The sequence below is a fragment of the Notolepis coatsorum genome (assembly GCF_963971535.1).
Source record: "Notolepis coatsorum genome assembly, chromosome: 15".
Lineage (NCBI taxonomy): Eukaryota > Metazoa > Chordata > Actinopteri > Aulopiformes > Paralepididae > Notolepis > Notolepis coatsorum.
The window spans coordinates 1044814-1070399 of record NC_140179.1 but is presented as its reverse complement, the minus strand read 5'-3'; the positions used below and the strand labels follow the sequence as shown (position 1 = coordinate 1070399).

Here is a 25586-nt window from a genome sequence, read left to right as displayed (position 1 = left end):
AATCCAGTCATTAGTAGACTGAATTGATTGATTGAAAACTTTATTAACAGATTGCAGAATGGGTACAATACAGTACAGCTCAATACACACAATTGTTAAGGGGATGCAACAACATGAGATTCAGACCCTATCTAAGAACAGTTAGGACAATGGTATAATGACAACATTCTCAGCCAGAGATCGTTTTACCCAACAATGACCAACAGTATCTTTCACCATAGACACCGTTTGTAAATAATGAATAATATAATTTACTAATAGGCCCGCATTTAGCGTACACACAGGGGATTTAGCTACAACGTATAAAACACCACTTCAGTTTCACCTGCTCAGCGCACGTTACACCTGCGATCCCACCTCCTACGACCACGAACTTGAACGTTGTCTCTGTTGTATAATCTGCCATTCCGTCCAGCTAACGTGTGTTAGCTTTAGAGCTAACTTGACTGCTGTGTGATGCTAACTGAACATGCTCAGTTTAGAGCTGCTGCACACTGTTATTGTGCTCCGGTCCTTCGAACACGACGACACATTGCTAGCTAATAAATAAGGCGTTTCAGACCAAACTAATATTGTGATGTAAGCATCGAAATGTGTGTAGATACAGTATAATATATGTAAACATTTTATTTAGCTCAAATCAAATGTGACACCATACAGCTCAACTGTGCTGCGCACTGCTTCCGTGTTTAGTGACGCCTACGGCGAGCCGCAGGTTCAAACATCGTGTTCGAGAAGAAAAGCGAATCCTTCCAGTCTCTTTGATTGAACTGGTCAACCTGCCGTGGAGCATCTGCAGAATTATGCTATTTGAGAATATGGTACATGATCGTAAATGTAATTTTATGGACAAAGTCCATATAATTGCAGCACTAACTAACTTTTTTTGCACACATTTCGTTAATTGTATTGACCTTATTTTATGATGCAGACTCCTGTGTGAATGAATGAATGAATGAAAACTTTATTAACAGATTGCAGAATGGGTACAATACAGTACAGCTCAATACACACAATTGTTAAGGGGATGCAGACCAGAGAAAGACTTTCGTCTTGTTTACATCAGGGTCCCCCATTTTCAATTCATCAGGACATATATGACATACATGACATACAGATATTCAGTACTGCTACTATACATTTATGACATACCAGATTTGCAAATACAGTACTGTTTGTGATACAGAAGGAGTCAAGAAAAGGGAGTATATACATTTGACGTAGAAACTGTACATTGGAGGAGGTTGGGTGGGGTTGTGTGGGGGGGGGGGGGTTGGGTACATTGGGATATTGTCAACCATACTGGGTAATTTACATTGGAGGTGGTTGGGGGGGGGGGGGGGGGGGAGAAACACTGTATAAACAAGCAAAACTGTACATTGAGGGGGGGGGGGGAGACACTGTACAAACAAGCAAAATTGTACATTGGACTATTGACAAAACCATACTAGGTAAATTACTGTACATTGGAGGGGGTTGGGTTAGGACATTTACAGGGGCCAGTTTTGAATTGCAGTCTCCCGTAGGTGTCTCTTGAGAGTGGTTTTGAAAGTGGGTAGTGATCCACATTCCTTTACAGCTTTGGGTAGGGCGTTCCACATTGATGTGGCATAATTGCGAAAACGTGTTTAGTCCCTTATTTGAGCCGAATCTGGGTTTAACGTGATTTGTGGCGCTCCCTCTGGTGTTGTGATCGTGGTATTCACTGACCTTTGGGAAGTATTTTGACATGTACATGGGTACCTTGGTCATGTAGTGTATCTTGTAGACCAGGCCCATTGCAAGTTGCTGTACTCTGTCGTCTACTCTAAGCCATCCTAGGTTGTCAAAGTGGGCAGGGGTGAGGTGGGTTCTAGGAGTAAGGTCAAGCAGTAGTCTGACCAGTTTGTTTTGAGATGTTTGTAATTTTGTTTTTAGCGCCTTTGAGGTGCTTTGGTACCATGAGGTGCAAGCATAGTCGTAGTACCCTTGAATGAGTGCTCCTGCCAGAGTCTTCAGGGTATTCTTGTTTACCAGAGAGGAGATCCGGTGTGACGATGTGTCAATGTGCTACAAATAAAGACTTCTTCAAAGTCCAGTTTCATTCGTTAATTTTTCATTAATTCAGAACACGGTGCGGTTTATTGTTCCGTGTAGCAGCAGTGGCGCTCCTCCTTCTAACCAATCAGAGAAGCACAAAGGGATTACATTCAATGAGAACGTAATTCAACGGACTTGAGTCTGAATGCTTCTCCATTGGTCCGGCCGGCGACGTTAATTACACTCTTATTGAATATCTTTCTATGCGGTTGAGTCCGGTCCTCGTTCCAAACGATGGGAAGATTGTGACGAACAATCTGTGTGAGGTTTGGTTTGACCAGCCGTTCATTATTACACCATATCTTCTTAATTGATATACAGTAATATCTCAATAACTCTGTATGGTAGCATACGTACAATAGTGCTGTATATACCATATATGTACATTTATATATTTATATTTACCACATATACTGTATATATATGAGGTGTAACTTTCAGCCAATTGTTGACCTCCATTATACTTTGGTTCCGCCCCCCTGTCTATCTGTATGTCATGTATGTCATATTATATGTCCTGATGAATTGAAAATGGGGGACCCTGGTGTAAACAAGACGGAAGTCTTTCTCTGGTCTGCATCCCCTTAACAATTGTGTGTATTGAGCTGTACTGTATTGTACCCATTCTGCAATCTGTTAATAAAGTTTTCAATCAATCAATCAATCAATCACAACAGAGCCAAGGGAGCCGTTGAGGTGAATTTTACACTTCAGAATAAAAGTTCCTCAATGCTGCGTTTTGAATATTAGCTTGAAGAGGCTTTTAATGACACCGTTTTAGCTAACGTTGACACTACAATGACAATGACAGTATGACACTATAACAACAACCCACCATCTACACTCACTGCACACACATCCACGCACTTTAAACAAACACTCACCTTACCACTCACTTTAGACACTTATATGTATCTATTATTAAAGAGATTTGCACTACATTCATACCTCATTTGCACCTTACCCTAAGTTTTGTACTTCATCTCATTTCTGCATTGTACCTCACTGTTACTCATTTGACTCTGTATTGTATATTGACTGAATATTCCTTTACTTACTTTTTACTTACTTCACTTTTTTTGACTTACATTCTTTTTTACTGTATGGATCACACTCTCAGGGGCTCATACAGAAGCAAGCATTTCATCATAAAGTATTCTGTATTTTATTATGACAAATAATAAACAAACTTGAACTTGAAACTTGAACCTTGTCAGGTACATTCTGTAACTTTTTCTGGATACAGACAAAATGTAAACAAACACTCTGGGTCTCTCTCGGAGACGCTCTCTGATTGGCCACTGACTGACTGTAACAGTAAGAAGCATTTTGGATAAAAGTATTCTGTACTTCTGTATGACAACAATGTATGCCTTTCAAATGTTAAATGATAAATGATTAAATGATACAAAGCGAAATCTACGCTCTCGCCTCATCCTGCTTTCGCCAACGGCAGCGATGTGAAAGGCGAGGCGAACTCCAGCAGTAGGGCGCTTGCTGCCGCGGGGGCGTGCCACGCGCGTCACGTGGCCGTCTCGGCCAATCAGGCCTACCCCGGAAATGGAAACGGTTGCGGAACTGATACAGGCTGTCAGGACATAACAAAACAATACATAACAAGACAAGACATAACCAGATAGGACAACACAAGACAAGACGAACAGACAAAACACAGACAGACAATATCAAAACAACAACCAACACAGAACCACCCAGCCCGTTTAACCTTAACCCCATAGGTCCAAGGATTTTGGGTGAGTAGCCTAATGATAACCACAACTCCCTAGCCAAAAGATGAGAATATAGATGGGGGGGGGAGAAAGAGAGAGAGAGATCGGATGGACAATGATATCAGTGCATACGGAAATACATAGGTATATATACACATGCATACCTATACAAACATGCACACCTACATATGTGCATACATATCTTCTACGTGCATACAAATAATTCAAAAGACATGAATTCTAAATGAAAGAAAAGGAAAATAACATAATAATATTAATTATTACTCAATAAACCAACCAATCAATTCATAACTCATATAACCAATATTAATTAATAGTACTAGAATTATAATATATGAGAAGAAATAATATATGAGAAGGAACATTAAAAGAAATTGGAAAAATAGGCAAAAGAATGTCTTGTGATACTTATCTACAGTTGTCTGCAGGATCAACATCACAGAATGCAGTCCAGGTAGTCTTGGTAAGGACAGCGTGCTGCTGACGTCATCACCATGCGTCCATGTTTACATCGGCTGTGAAGCATGCTTCAAATGTTTACAGTCGCTGGGGCAGTAGCCCTGGTTACGGGGGCAGCATGCTGGATATTCCGAAGATTATCCTGAGCATAGCGAACGATATGATCTTCACCACCACTCAGCCAGTATGTTGTACGAGGATTCCTATAAAGGATGCCATCGATATAGAGTTTGTCAACAAAGATTCAGATTCAGATTACTTTATTCGCCATTTCATACAGGTACAAAATGGAACGTGTTTTGGCATTACAGTGCATACGTTTTTTCACAATTAAGAACAATACAACAGTAAATAAATAATTTTAAGTAAAGTGCAAGACAGGACATAACAGTGAGACAACAATAAGACTGTGAAAGTGCGGTGGTTGGGGACATGGATACAGTGCAACACAAAGTTCAAGTCCAGAAGTCCAGCCCTAGCAGCTCGCCATAGAGGGGGGGGGGGGGAGCAGGGGGACACCTGACTCGTTTACTAGGCGAGCTGCTGAGGAGAAGAAACTCAGTCTGTGGCGGGACTTTAGTGTCTTGGGCAGCCGTAGCCGCCTGCCGTGGGGGAGCATGTTGAAGAGGTTGTGACCCGGGTGGGCGGGGTCTGCCATGATCTTCCTCGCCCTCCTCAAGGCCCTGGTGCAATGTAGGGACTCGAGGGAGGGAAGGGGGCAGCCGATCACCCTCTCCGCCGAGCGAATCACCCGCTGCAGCTTGGCCTTGTCTCTGACCGTGGCTGCAGGGAACCAGGTGATGATGGAGAGGGTGAGGATGGACTGGATGATGGCGGTGTAAAACTGGACCATCATGGTCCTCGGCAGCCTGAACTTCCTCAGCTGACGTAGGAAGTACATCCTCTTCCGGGCCTTTTTATTGAGAGCGATGGTGTTCAGCTCCCATTTTAGGTCCCGGGAGAGTGTCATGCCGAGGAAGCAGCAGGACTCCACAGAGGCCACCGGGGTGCCTCCCAGAATGATCGGGTGGGGGGGGCTGCCTTCCGCCTGAAGTCCACTACCATCTCCACTGTTTTCTGGGCGTTGAGGTCCAGGTTGTTGCAGCTGCACTAGCTCAGCAGCCTCTCGATCTCCCTCCTGTAGGCGGACTCGTCCCCCCTGGATATGAGACCGTCGTCCGCAAACTTCAGGAGTTTGACCGAGGGGTGCAGAGAGACGCAGCTGTTGGTGTACAGGGAGAATAGTAGTGGGGACAGAACACAGCCCTGTGGGGAGCCAGTGCTGATGGACTTGGGATCGGAGATGTTGATTCCCAACTTCACCCGCTGTGACCTGTTAGTCAGGAAGTCCGTGATCCACCTGCAGGTAGAGTCCGGCACCTGCAGCAGGGACATCTGGTGCTCCAGGATGTGCGGGAGTATGGTGTTGAAGGCAGAGCTGAAGTCCACCAACAGAATCCTGGCGTAGGTCCCTGCAGTGTCCAGGTGTTCCAGGACATAATGCAGAGCCATGTTCACAGCATCGTCCGTGGAACGGTTGGCTCTGTATGCAAACTGCAGGGGGTCCAGGAGAGGGTCTGTGGTGGACTTCAGGTGGGCCAGGACAAGGCGCTCAAAGACCTTCATGACCACAGACGTCAGGGCGACCGGTCTGTAGTCGTTAAGGCCTGTGACCTTGGCCTTCTTGGGGACGGGGATGATGGTCGAGGCCTTAAAACACACTGGGAGGCCATGGTATTTTTGGTGAATTATATGAATATGTACTGTTGGACTGTGGTAATTCCATGTACGAATAAATAAATGATGATGATGAATATTTGATTTTAATTTTTTTCATATTTTTCGCCCAAGCCCCCTGGGCTCCTTAACTTTGATTGGCTCTCCAGAATTTTCCCCGAGGATTTGGGTTTGAATAAATTGAGAGGTGTTAGTAGACACCTATAGGAACACTTTGGTGAAGAAAGCTATTGGTAATAAAATTTTTCACAGATGGTCCAAACATCTTGCTAAAATTCCCTAACTATGATGGTCGAAGCCTTAAAACATGCTGGGACCCGACACAGCTCCAGTGAGGTGTTAAAAATGTTAGTGAACACTGGGGACAGCTGGTCGGCGCAGTGCTTCAGGGTGGCGGGTGAGATAGAGTCAGGACCGGCTGCCTTCCGGCCGGGGGTTTTGGCTCTTAAACAGGCGGTTCACCTCTCTTTCTGTGACAGAGAGGGGGGGGGGGGGGGGGAGGGGGGGAGGGGTGGCGGGAGAGGGGAATGGGGGGTGGGTGGTAGGGGAGACAGGGTTACCACTGGGGACCGGGGGGGGGGGGTGATTGTGGTCTGGGGGTGAGAGGAAAGGGGGCTGGGGGTTCCCTGTCAAACCGGCAGTAAAACTCATTGAGCTCATTTGCCAGTAGAAGGTTGTCAGACGTCTGTGGGGATTTTGGAGTGATTTTGGCTTGTAGTTGGTGATGGTTTTTAGACCTTTCCAGACTGAGGAGGAGTTCCCCTCGGAGAACTGCAGCTGCAGTTTCCCCGAGAAGCGCTGTTTCGCCTCCTTCACTGCTCTCTCGAATCTGTACTTGGCCTCCTTAAAACAAGCCTTGTCCCCACTCCGTCTGGCCTTCTCCTTCCCAATCCTAAGCTGACGCAGCTGGGCTGTAAACCAGGGTTTGTCATTGTTATAGACTTTCCTGGAGCGGAAACACACTCCTCCTCACAGAAGCCGACAAATGACGTCACAGTCTCTGTGTAATCGTCCAGGTTGTAACACCTGTTAAGGAGGGTTCTGCTTAGCATGAAGCAGTCTGAGATCAGGCAGCACTGGTGTGGACTCAGATTACAGGGAAAGCTAGCTTGTTTGGAGTTTGCTGACCACTCGGTCTCACACTCAGTGTTTAAGAACGCCGCTGTTGGTGAGGATGTTTTAAAATGTACCATCAAAGCAAGACTGCAGGTATTACCCACTCAATACAATCTGTCCACTTGGTATCCTCAAACTCAGTCCATTCTGTTTAAACCATCAGGATTCACAACACCTAGAATCCATTGCACACATAACAAACGGATGTAATGCATACAAACACCTGTACATCGCTCATCATGACCGTATTGTGGACATTGTGTCTGATGCGGTACGGAACATATCACCATCTAGCGCAGCAATGTACAAACATGCCAGAGTGAAACCAGAGTGGTTTGGCCTTACCAACGATGTCTTTGCTAACATACCAAATACACCGGACGTTGTTTTTGTTGACACCAGCCACAGGGAGGTGGTGGTCATAGAAGTAGGCTGTACCTTTGATCTGTACATGGACCAGGCCTTCCGGGACAAGTATATCAAATACCAACCACTGCTCAGTGTGATGGCTGACCTTGGGTATAGGTGTAGATATAGTGTACTTGTATTCGGAAGTCTTGGCCATGTATACAAATGCACCATGACCGGTCTGAGAATTGCTGCAATGTCTAAAAGAAAAGCCAAACAAATTGCCAAATATTGCTCTGTCCCTGTTTATGTAATATAATTTGTGGAACCAAATAAAGTATTAAAATGTGTGCATGTGTGCACACATGCTTTTGGTGGTTGTGCAACCCTTATTATCATTAACAAAAATCCCATGCAATAATAATAATAATGATTTGAGTTGAACGGAAATCCCAACATTAATATGATTTATATTACCGGTAGTTCATACAAGACATTATCGTCCTCTAAGCCAATCTGCACTTTATCATAGGCCTGGGTTGTTTTTATTTCCGTTAAGCGCTGCGGATATAAGAAAGAGGTCTTTAAAGCTGAGTCAATGTTGATGGTTTTGTTGAACATTTGTATTTCACAGGAGAGACACTGTATTCAAAGAAAGCTATTAAAATAGTCTTTGAATCTAAATATACTTTCTTTGTGTTGACTCTACATTATTTCCATGATTTTACTCAAGTAAATATCTGTTACAAGCTTCGGTCATAAGTAGAAAAATGTGATTATTAATCTAGATTAATTACAGAAAATTGTGAGATGAATTAGTTAATTTTTTTAATCTATTGACAGCACAAATTCTAATGAATCTATAACATGTTCAATGTTTTAAGTTTCACACATTTCTTACGTCTAAATGTTCCCATACCTTATTCTCTCCCCCTGTATCTCTAGTGACATCTAGTGGTGGATGCCAGTCGGAGCAGGTCCTTCAGGAATGGCAGCAGCTGAAGACCCTCATCAGGACCACTTTCACAGACAAGTCACACCTAGGGCTGTGGCAGACACTGCTCACCAAGGAGCCATATCGCTCAGAGGTTTGTGGGGAATATTTTATATTCTTCAGAATTTACAAAGTCGTGTGTACTCTGCAGATTAAATTAATTGGGTTTTACTCATAGTTACTTTTATTTCAGAACTTCCTGCACTTGGCTGAAATACTGCTTGTGATGCCGATCTCCTCTGCTCAGTGAGAGCGTGGGTTTTCAGCCCAGAATGGTATTAAGAACAGCAGCAGCCTCCACTGCTGAAGACTTGATCCGTATCAGGAAGGCTGGAGCAAGTCAACCGAGCCATGTAGCAGCCAAATGGTCTTCGTCTTCTAAGAGGGCCAGGAAGACAAATATGAAAAAGTGGCCAGCAGACATGCTAGATCTGTGACACGTGTGCGCGCACACACACAGTTTGTTGTTTTTGTTCTATTAGTGATTTACACACTTTCTCAATAAAAAAATATTGTATGACCAATTTAAACTGCTAATTTGAAGTGTAACATATTGATGTCTTATATACAGTTATGTCCCTGCAATTTACCATTATGGGCAAATAAAGAAAAATGTTTGTCTGAAGACATTTCTTGTTAAGGTTTGGATTTTGTGTGCCCTGTTTGCAATATTAATGTCCTTTGCCAGTCACATACCTATTAAAGTGATGAACTGCACTACTTGTGGTTGTTTTTAGATATTAAGAGATGTATATTTTTTTATGATGTTCTCTCTTTCTTACACAGTACCATATATTTGTATGTCATAAATGTCTTGGAAAATGGAGGACCCTTATGTAAACAAGACAAAAGTCTTTTTCCGCATGGTCTTCATCCTCTTAGCAGTCGTTAGTATTGAGCTGTACTGTATTGTGCACATTCTGCAAACCATTAATGACGTTTTCAATCAATCAATCAATCAATCAAACCCCCTAAAGAAAGAACGATGACCCGTTATTCTAGGTTCTTGGAAAGAGACGGAGCCTAAATATCCGATCCCATCAAAGAGCCGTAACCTCCATCAGTCCGGATAACATACGAGGCTGGGGCTGAAGTGCACAAGATGGGGGCCACAACAGCAGACCACTGAGCCAACGACGCTAATGACCGATTCTACTGTAGCAAATATCAACTTTGATGGCAAGAGAAATACCTAAATATACTGTCTTACCATATTTGAGTTACTGTGTGGAGATATGGGGGAATGCATACATAAGCACTTTAAAACCATTAATAATACTACAGAAAAAAGCGATGAGAATTGTACACAAGGTCAGATTTCGGGATCACACAAATAACTTGCTCGTCAAATGCCTTAAAGCGAATGGATTTATTCAAATGTAAACTGGCAGAGATAATGTATCGAGCAAAGACTCAAGAACTCCCAGGTAACATAATACAAATATTTATAGAGGGACAGGGAAATAATAACGGCAACTTTGATAAACGTTACGCTCGCACCAATCTCAGGAGCAGGTGCATATCATCCTATGGAGTAACTGTGTGGAATGGGCTAGAAGATACAATTAAGGAAAGCAGAAATATTGCTCTATTTAAAGAAACAAATATTTGCAAATTACCAAAAATAGGAAAGGGGAGGTGACTACTGTTGTTTTCTTTTGTACTACATTATGGATACTGATATTATTTATTTTATGTTGTTTTCAATGTTAAGAATTAGTGGTAATGTGGATATTCTTTAAGTTACTGGCACAATGACACTGCACTGGTCTTTACTGGAACTCTGCACTATATATATATATATATATATATATATATATATATATATATATATATATATATATATATATATATATATATATATATATATATATATATGTATTTAAATTATTAATCCTCCACTGCACTGTTTTTTTGTCCTGTGTCTGTGTTGTTGTTACTGTGAAAATTACCAATGTGTTTTACACAAATGGCTTAATAAAGGAATCTGAAAGTATTAATTAATGTTCCCTTTTCATAAAGGACACAGTGGTGGGTATCATACAGTATATATCATAAAGGACACAGTGGTGGGTATCATATATATATATCATAAAGGACACAGTGGTGGCATCATATATCATAAAGGACACAGTGGTGGGTATCATATCTATCATAAAGGACACAGTGGTGGCATCATATCTATCATAAAGGACACAGTGGTGGTATCATATATATCATAAAGGACACAGTGGTGGCATCATATATATCATAAAGGACACAGTGGTGGCATCATATATATATCATAAAGGACACAGTGGTGGCATCATATATATATCATAAAGGACACAGTGTATCATATATATCATAAAGGACACAGTGTATCATATATATCATAAAGGACACAGTGTATCATATATATCATAAAGGACACAGTGGTGGGTCATGAATTGACAAGTTTGACATTTCACTGAATCTTTTCTCCCAAGTGGATTTTGGCATGTTTTCTCGAATATTCTAATTGACTGAATCTCTTCTCACACAGACCACAATGATGTGGCTTCTCTGCTGTATGGATTTGCTGATGAATCAGAAGATGTGTACTTGTCCTAAAGTTCTTCCCACACTGGTCACAGAAGGAGGCTTCCATCCTGTGTGAATTCTCTGGTGTGATTTCAGATTACTCAGATTTCTTCCCAGGCCTGACAGGACAGCTCAGCTATCTGGATGGAGATAGTGATGGAGAAGAGTGTCAGAGGAAGGAGAGAAAGATAATTGGTTATTTTATTCAGCTTTAGTTTCTATTCTTAAGAGGTTTATAATGGTATGTATCTTGGTTTTATAGTTTAAGAACAGTGTAGTCATCTACAGTTATAGACTTAAACCACTTTGTTTCAAGCACCAGTTAGTCAACAGTTTCTGGAGCAGGAGTGGTTATCGTGGCTATGGTTAAGGTCAGTTTAATTTAGTCCAGGACTAAAGCCCCTTTAGTCTCAGGTTATGACAGATTTAAGTGTCACCTTATGGATAAAATATTACATCACACTATGGGAAATTTCATATACCGGTATCTGTAACAATATATATATCGATATAGTATGTTTTCTGTAAATTGGATGAAACATTTGTTTACAAAATAACCACATAATTAATCCATGACTACTTTTGAATAATCCTGAGTTTAAACTAAATACAAATGAAAGGCATTTTCTCTTTTTATTTGGAAGCAACATTGAACAGAACGTGATGCTCATGTTTCTTACTACAGACCCAGAACCATGTACTGAATACCTCTTCACCTACGACTGAACTCCTGTACACGGCACCAACACTAGGGCTGCAACTAACCATTATTTTGTTATCGATTCATCTAAACTATTAATTTACCAGAAAAACAACAATTGATTCTATTTGCTATTTAATATTTAAAAATGTTTTACTAGTATCATTATGCCGGCCCACCTGGCATTTTCATCCGGCCCGCTGCCTCACCCAGGAGCAATTCAACTGGCCTGTGATAGAAATCAAGCGCACCTCGTGCAAATGTCCCAACTTTAAGCAAACGCTGAGCGTTGTCTGCACCGGCATCGTATTTTTGTTGAATAAAATCAGTCAGTCAGTCGTCTGTTTTCACTGGACCCAAGTCGTGGTTATTAGTTTTCATCACATTTTTACTTTATCAAGTGGATTCTTGTTCATTCATCAGCCTACACTGTAAAAAAATGTGCGTTAAGTGTAAATGCCATAGAAATACAGTAAATTACTTTTGATCAAAATAGTAACCACCAAGGGCGGCTAGGTGGTGTAGTGGGCAAGGCGCTCGCCACCAATGCAGGAGACGCTGGGTTCGAGCCCAGCTCTCCACATTGCTATCAGCTTGGCTGGTCGTTCATACTAACACAATTGGCAGTGTTAGGGGTGGGAAAGCTGATAGGTGGGTCCTGGTCGTTGTAAACAGCGACTCCTACAGTTCGGTCGGGGCGCCTGCTCAGCAAGGATAAGATCTAAGGGGGGTAGTGTGATCCTTCCACACGTTACACCCTCTCAGTGAAAGTCCGCGCTGCCAGGTGAAAAGAAGCGGTTGATTGGCTAGACGTGTCGGAGGAAGCACGTGATAGCCTCCACTCTCCCAGACCGACTGTGGGGGGTAGGTGCGCAGCGACCAGGAAGGGGATTGGGAATTGGCGTAACAACTAACATTGGGATGGGAGAAAAACAGAGGAAAAAGGAGGGGGAAAAAGATTAAAAAAAAAATAAAAAAAAATAGTTTAACCCTTTATCTGCCAGGGATTATTCTGATCATATACCCCTATCTGCACTGTTGAAAGTCTATGGAGATGTTCCCCTTCTTTGCAGGGCTATAACCTTTTTAATTGTATTGCTAAATTGACATTACTATGGCCCATTCAATCGCTGTATCTATCGTTTAGGATGTAGCAACGTTCTACTTTTTCATTCACATATTCAAACTAAAATATGGTCTAAAGTATAAATATGTTTTTATCGTTTTCTGCAGCATTCTGCAGAACGTGATTTATAGCCCTAAATGCATTATATTGATGATCAAATACAGTTTGATAGCGATCGGCGCCAGATAAAACATTTCAAATGTACGTGCTTCTAGAAGTTACTACTCATCATCTGATGTTGACCGGATGGGGGGGGGGGTCGTTTATAATTCTGTGGCCAACGTTAGATGATTCATGTAGTGTGGGTGATATGATCATCAGAGCAGTTTGTATCGAACACGGTAATAATAAACGCTGAAACTTACCCCAGTCTCCTCGGGCCGTTGGGCGATCAGCTTGGAGTAGACAGTTTTCTATTATGAGATGTTGATCTAGATGAACCCTTTCCAGGTTGTATAATACTATATACGTCCAAATAACGTTGTTTATTGAGTTAGGGCGAGCGATTGATTATCCAGTGTGTCGAGATGGAGCCCCGGGAGCTATAGCGAGTGGCCGGACCGAATTTGGATGAGCACCAATTTCCGTTTCCGGTTTGCCGTTTGGGCGATCCGCCGATCGGCCACCAGATGGCGCTCTTGAACCGTTGGAGAGTTGAGAGGAGATCAACAGGAGATCTCAAGTCTCCGTGGGTGAAATATGATTGCCAGCACAGATTTTTGAAATATTGATCTCAATGACGTGTTACGGCGTCATTGGCAGATTACGCATGGCGGAGAATGACGTGTTAACTCGTCCTTGGTGATTAAAGGGTTAACCTAGAATTGCTAATCGGGTGTAGTGAACACTTAAGGTAACTAACTTGCGTTCACGACGCCCACGTGACCGCGCGCTAGCACGCCCCCTTATCCATGCCTGCCGCTCTGTGTGTTGCAGCGCGCGGCAGAGGTCCCTGTGTGTTCTCGCCTTCCTCAATTTATACGCATGGAAGTATTGACGTAACGAATCATTAAAAAAATATACCATTAACTGGAACATGTTGTGCCTTTACACATATGTTGGATTATGCAATTGGTTTGTCATGACAAACAAATTAAAAAAATTGCAATTTACCCAGTGGCATACTTGATGGATTTCTGCTACGCGATAACCTAACTCTATAGCTTTGTTAAACTCAGGGGTAATCCATACACCTGTTAACGCTCTCTCTACATCTGTGTAGGCAGTCAGTATTCTGATTATTCGCGAGAGCACACGTTCGACACAAGGGGAAAAGGAGTTTACCGTTCCCTCGGTAGGGCAAGACCGGAAAGTATAGTTCTCTAGGGGGTATGACGGTGGCTTTGATCAGCCCGAAATAAGTGTTTAGGTCTTTGAAATCGCTTCGTATAATAACGGGGTGTCCGGTGGGATAGAAATATTCGGAACTGCGCATCAAGTGTGGATATAATGAACACACGTCATTGTACGATACTGTCTCATCAGGTGAGGTTATGTAGCGTAGTCTTATAGCAGATGTATGACCTCCATACAAAGCATCTCGAGGGTTCAAAGGTTGTTCGGTTAGACTGGCCGGTATTGTTTTAGGAAATCTATGACTTGTACATCTGTATCTTTCAATTCATGCTCCCATATGACCGTTGTATCGAGACCGTATGTGGCCTTTAAATCAGCTATCTTAGCTAGACTATCTGTATACATCTCGCCATACAGTTTACGGGTTAAAGGATTCAAATCATGGGCCTTGTAACATTCTGTACAACCATGAAAAAAACATCCATAAAACTCGTAGGCCTGTCTCTCTTTACCACCGCTCTCTAGGTCTCTCTCATGATAGCCATCGATAGAGTAGGGCCCTACTTTTTTCTCTCCACCGTTCAAGGCACGTGTTATAGAAATACCATGTTTTTTAGACATGTATTCCATCCATTGTATGGCAGCATTAGAGTAACATTTCTGGCTTCTATAGTTGTCGGGGTCCGGTATGGCTAAGGTCTCTGGCTTTAGATATTTTGTTTTGAAAACTCGTAAGCAGGCCGCGGCGATGGTAATTGACTGAAAAGGATCCACAGATGTTTCTTTAATGAAATCGTCCCGAAATTTCAGACAACCTCGGCTAAGGATATCTACGTCGTTGGTACAATAACGCTTAGCCTCTGCTGCAAAATTAAAGACACTCGTCTTAACGGTAGCGTACCAGAGAAAAAATTTCTCTCGTTCTGACGATGACATTCAATCTTGGTTATAATCCTCTGGTGATGGATATGGACCTATATTTTTGCTAATTTCATGGGTAGAAAGGATACAGAGTCAATATATCTCTGTCGATATGTTTTATCGTCGAAACATAGGATTTTACTACCTTGGGTGATTAGATCAGGGGTTAAACCCTCTTTAACCAATGGATTTAACACCAGATAACTATCGAAACCGCGGCTATTGTGGGCAATGAACGTGTAACCGTGATAGCGTGGTCTTCGAAAATGTTTAAGGAAGCGTTTAACACAGTCGGGTCCTTTTCATGATTCTTTTCGATCATTAGTCTGAGTACATATGAGATAAGGTACATGTTTGTTGTTAGCACCTACAAATGTCTCAATGTCATGAAACACTATGTTAGCTTTAGGCTTCGTGTCGACGGGGACTGTTTTGAAATAACATTTATGATCACGTCTGGCGGCCGCGTCAGCTAAAGGCTCCTTACACGTATAGCAGATAGGCACCTTGCATTTGTGCTCTTTGGGTTTAGAGGCCGCGATGTAGACCATATCACCACATTTTTTGTTGGTTTCACAAACACTTCGTTGTTTTAGAGCGTTTGAGCGCTTTGCTTTATGTTCATCATAACAGAAAGACGATTGACAAACCCGATTACAGTCCTTGCATTTCAGTGACGCTTTTGGTTTGGTGTGACATTGAACGTTATGACAAATACTGCAGGTAGTCTTACAAGTGTGCCCACCCTTTCTACTGTACCCTGCAAAACATCCAGGACACACGTGTTTTGTACCCATAAACTAATTTAGTTGGGTTATACCGTAGTAATGTTCACAGTGCAGCAGTAAATGCAGGGTAGGTTCTGGTCCTTCAAACCCCGATTTATAATGCGACAAACCTTTAGCATTTCGGAAGAATACGACTATCGGACGTTTTAGAGCCCTCTCAAAGTGTTGTATATCGGTAAAGGCCACAGCCCCTTCAGGGATATTCGCAAGCTTATGCAACTCTCTGCCGCGTAGGTAACCCACATCCTGATTTATAGATGGATCGATGAGCATTGCCACACTCGTTGCAAAGCATTGTTGATCATTTGGGTTATGTATGATGTTTAAGAAACGTCTCTTCTTAGCGAGGACTTCGCTAGTTAATACACCCTCGATTTTTCTTCTGGTCCCAATCCCCGTAGGACAGCGCACGATCTGGGCTACTAGTTCTAAAGAGCTATCAGCGAGAAGTGCAAGAGTTGATTGCACTAGTTTATCGAGTATTTGGTAAAAATCATCAAGATTCTCACGGCCGTTTCGTAGGAGTTTATAGACCTCGTCTCCCACACCATCTCCTGTTAAGGATACCTGTATGATGTCCCTATCATTTGTAACACTTTGGAGTGTTGTTAACATACGTTCCATGGTGCCCACGACACTATCATGGAATATACGGAAGTCTGGTACGCCATTCATTGGTTGGAAGTTGAAGTACTCTCTTATCTCTGTATTATTAAAAGGTTCTCGGTTATGTACTTCTGCCATGCCACGACCTGTATGTACAGGGTTCGCTGGTGCTGGAGGGTTGTCCGCGATTGAGTGAGGAGAGGATGAGGATGATAAAGGTGTCGCCAGCGGTTTTGGTATACGGCTCTCTTCAGTTGAGAGAGGTGTCGATGTGGCTGTTAAAGGTGTTACTGATGGGGCTGATGGGTGTGATTTACGATGTGTGCAGGGGACTGATTGTGCATGCACGGTGGGACTGATGTTTGTAAATCTTCTAATTCTGCAAAGAGTTCGTCTAGTTCAGTTGAATCTTCAGGAGGGTTACTATCATGGCCATTCATGAAAACGCCTAGATTTAGAAGATTAAACTCTGTCTCTTGTATAGCTCTGAGTAATGAGTCAGTGTTCACCTGAGCAGGGGGCGACCGTAACCCTGTTAATTCCTCTTCCTAAGATTTCAGTTACAGGGGGAATTTCTACAGAATTATTCAACGCTGTAATTGCATTATTCATCGCTGTCGAAAGAAGATATTCTTCAAAGTCTACCGGGTTATCTACAGGGGTATTTGTGATAGCGTCAATCACATCTTGTTGATTATCTATAGATATGTTAAATCCCCCATCGATAGCTTCATTAGACAGCAGATACGTTTCAAGTTCAGTAGGATCATGTATAGAGTCATCCAGTCTACTGAGGACTTCCTGTATTTCTGTAGCGGTCATATGCTTCTCAAGAATCATATCTTCATCTATATTTAGCTATATGTGTTTACAAAAATAAAAAGAAAAGACAAAAAAAGACCAGCCTCTATCTAATTACATTCTCAGGTATCTGAATTTCTGTTGAACATTTTCACTGTAATAGGGTAGTGCACCGTGGAGCCTCGCATGAGATGATATTACTATACGTTTGCTCTTCTTGACGTGTGGCTGACGCACATCCGGGGTCTGGGTTAGATCTTGAACGAGGCCCTCTGGTTTCTGCAGGGCGAGTAGATCTAGGTCGGAGTAGATCTTCGTCAGCCTGTTTGATGTCTAGTCCCTTAAGCATTGCAGTACCCCATTCGTCCTCTAAGACAGCTGTGTATAACAAGAATAAAAGAATAAATATAATTAGCATTTTTAAGAATCAAGACATAAATATTCATGATCTACCATTAGACTCGTTTTGTACGTACCACAGTCGTCAAGCTGTCCCAGGATATCTGCGTCGCTAACGTCTCCAAAATCCAGCGATTCAGCTCCATCTGAGAAGAGTTTTAAAAATATTAGTTCTATTAGCATAAGTCCCTTTTGTAATATTAATTCAGAAATTATATTCTCTATGTATAAAACTTACCCTGTGTAACAGTATCCAGCCATTGCTTAATTAATTAATTAATTTGTACTTACCATTGTGCAGTAAACTTTCATCCCAGAGCTTAGGGTAGGAATCTATAACATAAAAGAAATTACGGTTGTTGTAAATGAAGTCTTGAGTTTCATAATTTGTATCGTTTTAAAAACAGACTCCCCCAAGTATACCGTTTTCGAAAGCCATTACTGTTGGTTGAATGTAGAGTCTACACTTTGAGTTTCCTTATACAGGCGGGGTATTTTATAACTGGGGGCTTTTAAAAAACATTTAGTGGTAACTCCTCTGATTGTTCACACTTACGCCTTCTTTCTAAAGGTAAGGTAAGCGTTCCGTTAGTGGTCATCTACTTCCACTTTTATAACTAAGACAATAACGCTGTGTTGCGACAGATATTCGCAAGGAAGATTATCTGGCGAACCTGGTGAGGTCACACCTATGACTGCAATACAGTGGTACAACCAGGGTTCGAAATTAACGGGGGCTTGGGGCAAAATGCCCTCGAAAATTGACCAAATGCCCCCGAATATCAGTTAAGGGGGGCAAAAAAAGCCCCCCGACAGTTTACTAATTATATATATAATTATATATATGCTCTACAGTGCGAGCATTTCCCTCGTATTGCCCCTAATAATATGTGTGTGTGCAAACCGGAAAAATCATTTACTTGCAGTGTGCGAGACAGACGAGTGATTGTGAAGAATTACAAAACAGCTCCGCTGTTAATAGTTCAGATTGAAACTGGACTGAAATTCAGTTTTTGGGTGGAATGTTTGTTCCAAGGAGGAGGGAGGCGGGGCCCGCTGCGTGTTACAGGCACTTGAGAGGTGCTGCGAACACAGAGAGAGCGCTCTGCTCTCATCAAGCATTACACTGCTATCTTAACGTTAGCAAGCTAAGCATCTGCATAGCGCGACCTGGCTGTGTAACGTTAAGTAACTTGTGTTCGGCGGGGAAAGACCATTCCATTTGTAACACAACTCCAAAAGAATAATATCCAAATCCGATCCCGATGCGCATTTCCTTCATTCCACAGCGCTGAGCGCGCAACGTATTTCATTGATCGATCTGGCCAGAGCCTATACTCACAAACGTTGCGTGTGTGGGGTTTTTCATCAATTTGAAACAAGCCTCTTGACTGTTGGAATTAGGGATGTTAAAAATAAAATATCTAATAATATTATTCAATATTAGACATTCATTGATCCAGAGGCAACCGGTTATTATATCAAGACAACAACACAACTTGCCCTCACTCAGGGACAATAATATGTAATCTATTTAGATAGAGTATGTATGTATTATTTACAGATAATTGAAGGTACCTCAAAACATGAAACCAAGCCATGATGTCACACATCGTGTGTGTGTGTGTGTTACTTGAACAATTGTCACTGTGCTCCTAAATTTCTGTGTGCTCCTAAATTTGTATTTAGATTTTATTTATTAACATTTTATTTAGGAGCACATGTGCTCCTTGGGAAAAAGGTTAGCGTAGAGCCCTATATATGGAGACATTAACATTACGTTATCAAACATAGGGACGACGACTGTAAAAAAAAGTGGCAACAATGTTTTATAATCTTTATGTTAATTTTCATTATAAAAATGTTGTGCCCCCGAAATACAAAAAAAGCCCCCGAAAAGCAATTAAGGGGGGCAAAAAAAGCCCTTGAAAAAAAATGTTAATTTCTAACCCTGGGTACAACATATAATAGAATCCAATAAAAACAACATTGTGCAATAACAGGTAACATGGTGTGACATCTCGGTATCTGTACATAGTTATTTACAGAGCATATAGGACATGCTAGGTAGCTTTGGTAGTGCAATACACTGTTACTGTTGCTATACTAATTTAAAGTGGCCTTTCCTTTTGGCAATAAGTGTGGGTGAGTGCGGCATGAGTGTGTGCCCGCTCATGTTAAAGTGTTAAAGTGGCTGCTAGTGCACAGCGTGCGTGTCGTGTGTGTGCTCATGTGTGCTTGTGTGTGGATAGTTCAGTGTTCTGTGGCACTCAATGTTCATTGTTCAAGGCTCTGATGGCCTGGGGGAAGAAGCTGATCACTGGGCCGTATTAACGGTATATTCAAACCATAGATCCCTGCTGTAAAAACATGATGGGTTTCAGATTGGCAGAGACACATCCTGCCTGCTGAGATGGTTCACTTTGACACCCAAACAGGTTTCTATGATACTTTTGTTTATCTACACATATTTTCTGAACACAAGTGTCTAAAGATTATGACATTCTCCAAGAAAACATTCACACACACACACACACACACACACACACACAGGGTCATACATTTATTCTGAAAATCGGTTGATTTATTCTGAAAATCCAGCCTCCATTTTGTCCCGCCTCCGTATGTCCCTCCCCCTATAGTCCCCACCCCTTCCGAAACCGGAAGTCCCGCCTCCTTGACCCCCTCGACCAATCTCAAAAGGGGGCGTGGCTTCAAACAATCAAACTAAAAGGGGCATGTTTTGCATAATGAGACAGGATGTGGGTCCTCATTCTCTCTCTCTTTAGCATGTCTATTTTATTACCCGTTTATTATGTCTTTTATTATTTAGTATTAATGCACAATCAAAGCGGGCCTGGCCGTGTGAATATTAAAGGCAACCAACTTGTGTTCAGCCTTCAGCGTTTCTCTGATTGGCCACACGGCCACGTGACCGCGCGGCAGAGAGTTGCACCGCCCGCGGCAGCGGCCGTCTTCCGTTGTAGAATTGTTTACATCAGGGTGAACGCAAATATGAGAGCCAGCAATACGCAGCTCAAGTTAACCTAATTTATACCGTAATGAATCATTAAAAAAATATACCGTTAACTGGAATATGTTGTTTCTTTACACATAGGTATTATGTAATTGGTTTGTCATGACAAAACAATAAAAATCGCTACTTTACATCAGGGTGAACGCTGTTACGCTGCCACCACCCACTTCAATGACAGAGCTCTCATATTTGCGAATGCATAAACTATATCTTAAATTATGGCTACGTGTCTAATATGGCTGTTGCGAAGTCATTGATAAGCGACAGCCATATTAGACACATAGCCATAATTTAAGATATAGTTTATGCATTCGCAAAATATGAGAGCTCTGTCATTGAAAGGGCTTCTACAACGGAAGACGGCCGCTGCTGCTGGAGCTGGACCGAGTCAAGCCGGCGGCGGCGCACGGAAGCCGGGGAGAAACCACCGCATCGCCCCGCTGCCGCTTCAGCAGCCTCCACTGATGTACATATAACGTTACAGCGTACAGTTTCTAGTTAATCAGTCAGGCGTCAGCCTCCACACTGATGTACAGTGACTGACGTTAAAAACGCGAAATAACATATAACGTTACAAGCGTACAGTTTCTAGTTAATCAGTCAGGCGTTAGCCTCCACACTGATGTACAGTGACACCCAGAGTTTCTAGTTACAGTAGTGACGCGTGAATCGAGATAGTCCTAACAAGTGTTTATTATTAAGAGTCAGATAGTCCTAACAGTGTTTATAGTCCTAACAGTGTTTATTAGTAAGAGTCAGATAGTCCTAACAGTGTTTATTATTAAGAGTCAGATAGTCCTAACAGTGTTTATTATTAAGAGTCCTAACAGTGTTTATTATTAATTAACGTCATAAACCAACTACCAGATTTATTTTGCACCAGGGAACTTGAAGGTTCCTGCCGCGCTCGCGGCAAAAGGGGGCGGGCTAGCGGCGTGGCCAATCAGAGAAAAGCTGAACACAAGTTGGTTGCCTTTAATATTCATGCAGCCTGGCCACCCGCATTTCACTGTATGCCCTGGTATGTATGTGACAAATAAACCTCTTGAATCTTGAAACATTCTGTATTGCTGAAGGTGATTATTATTTCAAGGACTGACCATCACGACTTTCAATCAATCAAGAGTCTGTACGTCTGTTTTTATTATATAAATATCGGGTACAGTTCATAAACGATACACTTTTTAAATGTATCGTGGACATCGTGATGTTCCTCACAATCCCTCACATCAGTTTATAAGCCGCCGCGGTTGAGATTACTTACTTTGGCGCAGCGCTCTACTCTCTCGTCTCTCCCTCAAAGAAAAAAAATACACACAGATCGCCCCAACCTACGTCATGTACATGCCCATACACACACACACACACACACACACACACACCCAGAGAGGCGGTGCTACAGGTTTGTTTGGAGGACTCTACTCGAGGAAACAGGGAACAGGGATACGACAGCGTCTGTGAAATTGCAGACTAAAAGTAGCACCATTGTAAGGCCGGTGACCAAACTGTGTTTGGTTCATGAAATGTAGATGCACTTAATCCGTGACATGTTTTGGCTCTTATTTGTTTTGTTTATTTATTTTTTGAATTGTTATGTCTGCCTGCCTTAACAATTAGGGGCCGGTGTGTAACGGCCAAAATGGATTAATGTGCAGTGGATTTATGTGACCAGAAGGTGGCGCTTCTTTTATTTAAGCGTCAGGTAAACCTGTAGGAGGAGGAGTTTTGACCCGGAAAAGGCTATGGTTTTTGACCGCACGTACGACGCAGGTCTCAGGTCGAAATGTTTGTATCCAATTAGGTATCATATTCATTATCATTTAATCAGTTTAAGGAACAAAAAACAAGGATATTCTGTTTGCACGGTGAAGCAAATAAATATCATTTTCAAGTAAGCTGCCTGCATTGTGTCATTGGGACAAGGACTGTTTGGTATGAGACCAGGAATATAACGGCGCGTCAGCCAGTCTAACTAGGGATCAAGATTTCTCAGTAGCTCCGAATAAGACGGGAGCTCCTTTAATAGCCTCATTAAAATACTATTGTTGCTTCGGTTGTTTTCAGCGTTTTATGTGCATAATCTGTTATTTAGTTTGAAATGTTCGTTGAAATAAGTAGATTTTTCGTTTTTGTTTATTTATTAAGTTAATATAAAACCATAGTCACATTTTAGAATACAATAGAATATAATTTTAGAATACAACTAGAAACACTGTCCTGGCCTGCTTCTAAGTTCAGTGGCCTAAAAATAAATAAAATAAAAAATATTTAATTTTTTATTTTTATTTTTTTTAAATCATCTCGCGGCCCTCCCGTGGCTGCTCGCGGCCCGACTTTGGGAACCACTGGATTAGAGCATGGAAGGAACCCTACCAAGCAAAATGGCAGGTCTTACCTTTTGTTTCACATGACTGTTCCCTATCTTTCCATTTGTAACCTTCACTCACAGTGTCCTATGAAAAGAAACAAAGGTCCGGAACAAGAATTCAAATTAGATCAAGCAAATATGGTGAATTATTTATATTTTAATTGTCACTCATATTTTCTAGGTCTGTCAAAATGTACACATAATTCTTTTTAAATAAATGTGTAAACCTTTAAGATGCAGTAACTATTTTCGAATGACTACAGGGCCGCAAGTCGCAGTGATAAACAAATTCCATTTACCCAAAATGAAAGCCATGTCATGTATAAACTATAAAATACATTACTGTTCCAATCTTGAGATAAAAAAAAAAAAGGAATTCTGTGCATGGATTATAACATACAACTTTCTCTTGGGAATTTGCTGGTTGTTAAAAGGTGCTATAGATAACATTCAGCCACAAGGTGTCGCACAAGAGCTCCAGCATGTCATTTTATCCAATCAGGCGCATTCCACATGGAGAAATGGGAAGTAGGGAGGCGATACATGCCTGCTGCAACATTCATTTTGGAACAACAATTTTTTTAACTCATTCACGGCCAACCACGTATATATATATAAGTGTTTGCTCGCCAACCGTTCAGTGCCATAAACGTATATACGTTTTTGGATCGTTATTTATTTGATTTGATTTTTTTATTCATTTCAGGCACAGGAACCTCAGGGTTACCATAGGGAATCATTCTGAGATCGCTAGAGTGCAATACCGGCCGCATCCTGCTAGGTGGCAGTATCGCCCACCCTTTGAAACCTTTTTTCACACCGGTGTTACATTTAATTCCCTCCGGGTGCAGTATTTTGGGTCAGGCAAGTCTAGCAGTTCACCCGATCACATTGAAAACGCGTCCAATGGCCCTCGATGCATGTGTTGTGCTGGATTATGTTGGGGACACGATGGACACCAATACTGGAAATCGCGATCAGACAATTGGAATATTCTTTTTGGGATACCTCCTAGTAAAGGTAAGGACTATATGACATCAATCCTACTTTGATCCAACCATGATTTCATATCGATTGAGCTGATCAGCGTGTGTGGTGTATAAAACGAATTTTGTTACTGGCGATCAAAGAATAAAAAAACGACCCCCCCCCCCTTTCATGCATTCATGATGAAACATAATATCTATTATATACATTTGATTTGGAAATAGTAGCGTGTCCAGGCAAGAAACTCTAACGCGTATAGCAGAATTCACGTAGCGCCCTATAACTCAGCTTTTCAGGAATTAGCCCGGATCACTCCTAAACTATACAATATTCACCACGGGATAACGCGCGAACGTATACGTAAAAAACGTTAAAAAAAATCTCTTTTTTTGCATGTTCGACGGGAGAAAGTCACTGCCAAATGACCATAGTATTGTCTCCATAGCTATAATATAGAATATAGATATAGCTCTCCAAACATAGTGACGCACAGTGAAAGTAGGCTATGGAAACCTGGCGTGTTAGCTACAAGGATAAGGGTAATGGAAAAAAGCAATAATTTTAATCTGCATCTTTCTAAAAGCTGTGGATGTATATGTTTTTTAATGATTACTCTACATAACATTTTTTATCTATAGCACCTTTAAACATGGTAAATACTTTACCTACAAACATAACTGTTCTGAATGCCCAATATTGATGTAATTAAGAGTAGCTGGAAAGAATACTTACTTTCAACCTTGAGGTGAATGGAGCATGTCTGGAAGTGGAGGGGCCTTCTCTGGAGGATGATGGGCCATTTCTGAACCCTGAAAAAGGTTTTCTAGAAGAGGACAAGTCTTTGCCAGACACTGTGGAGTCATCAGAGCTGTCCTCAGTTTGCATTTCAGACAAGATGGCTTGTTGAGGAGACTGCTCAGTTGCATGCCTCTTATGTGAAGTAACAGAGTCTCCCTCTGGTGCAGTGTAGGTCAGTTTCCTCTTACGTGTGTTCTCACTGTACTGCTCAGGTTCAGAGTCAGATTCAGCAGTCGCCATGTGTTTGCCACTTGAAGTCGTTGGTGACCTGCACTGAATGACATTGCGCTGAATGGCAGTTTTTCTTATCCTACAATCACTTTTGGTTGTGGTTGGAAGTATCCTCTCTTGGCACTCGCGTACATTCTTTGCCAAATCATCTTCGTCACTCTCTGGCGTGTTCTCGCCTTCTTCATCCTTACTATCGGACTTGGAAGGAGCTCTTCGGAAACTCTTCGGAAGCTTTTTGGAAAACATTTTAGACCCCGTTAAATAGTTATATTTTAGTGAAGATGTTGAGTAATCAGAACTGTGTTCAGTTTCAGAGGTACTTAGCTCCCCATCATGTTCAGGCTCAGACTCAGTTTCACATGAAGGTGTCATCTGTGGCCCCGGGTTCTGATCCCCGGTCTGAATGTCGTTGTCCTCCTCTGGGGCAGCAGACATGGGACAGTGTGCATAATTGATGTTCTTGGCCTTTAGGGACCCGTCTA

General features: G+C 41.9%; 2 protein-coding genes across 2 annotated transcripts in view; both read right to left on the bottom strand.

The window, feature by feature from the left end:
* The window catches only part of pyroxd1 (pyridine nucleotide-disulphide oxidoreductase domain 1), a gene marked incomplete at its 5' end in the record, with an annotated part of 145045 nt that overhangs the window by 28795 nt on the left and 90664 nt on the right, over positions 1-25586 (bottom strand). The window lies entirely within an intron of this gene.
* On the bottom strand, positions 2121-25230 carry LOC311241284 (uncharacterized protein; the record flags this gene model as incomplete). The annotated part of the gene is made up of 7 exons (XM_084330057.1): positions 24808-25230; positions 23116-23173; positions 17975-18016; positions 17761-17829; positions 17522-17662; positions 6774-6937; positions 2121-2156 (listed from the first exon to the last, which is right to left on the bottom strand). Exons 1-7 carry the CDS (start codon positions 25111-25113, stop codon positions 2121-2123), a joined length of 816 nt encoding a protein of 271 aa, XP_084186183.1. The 5' UTR covers positions 25114-25230.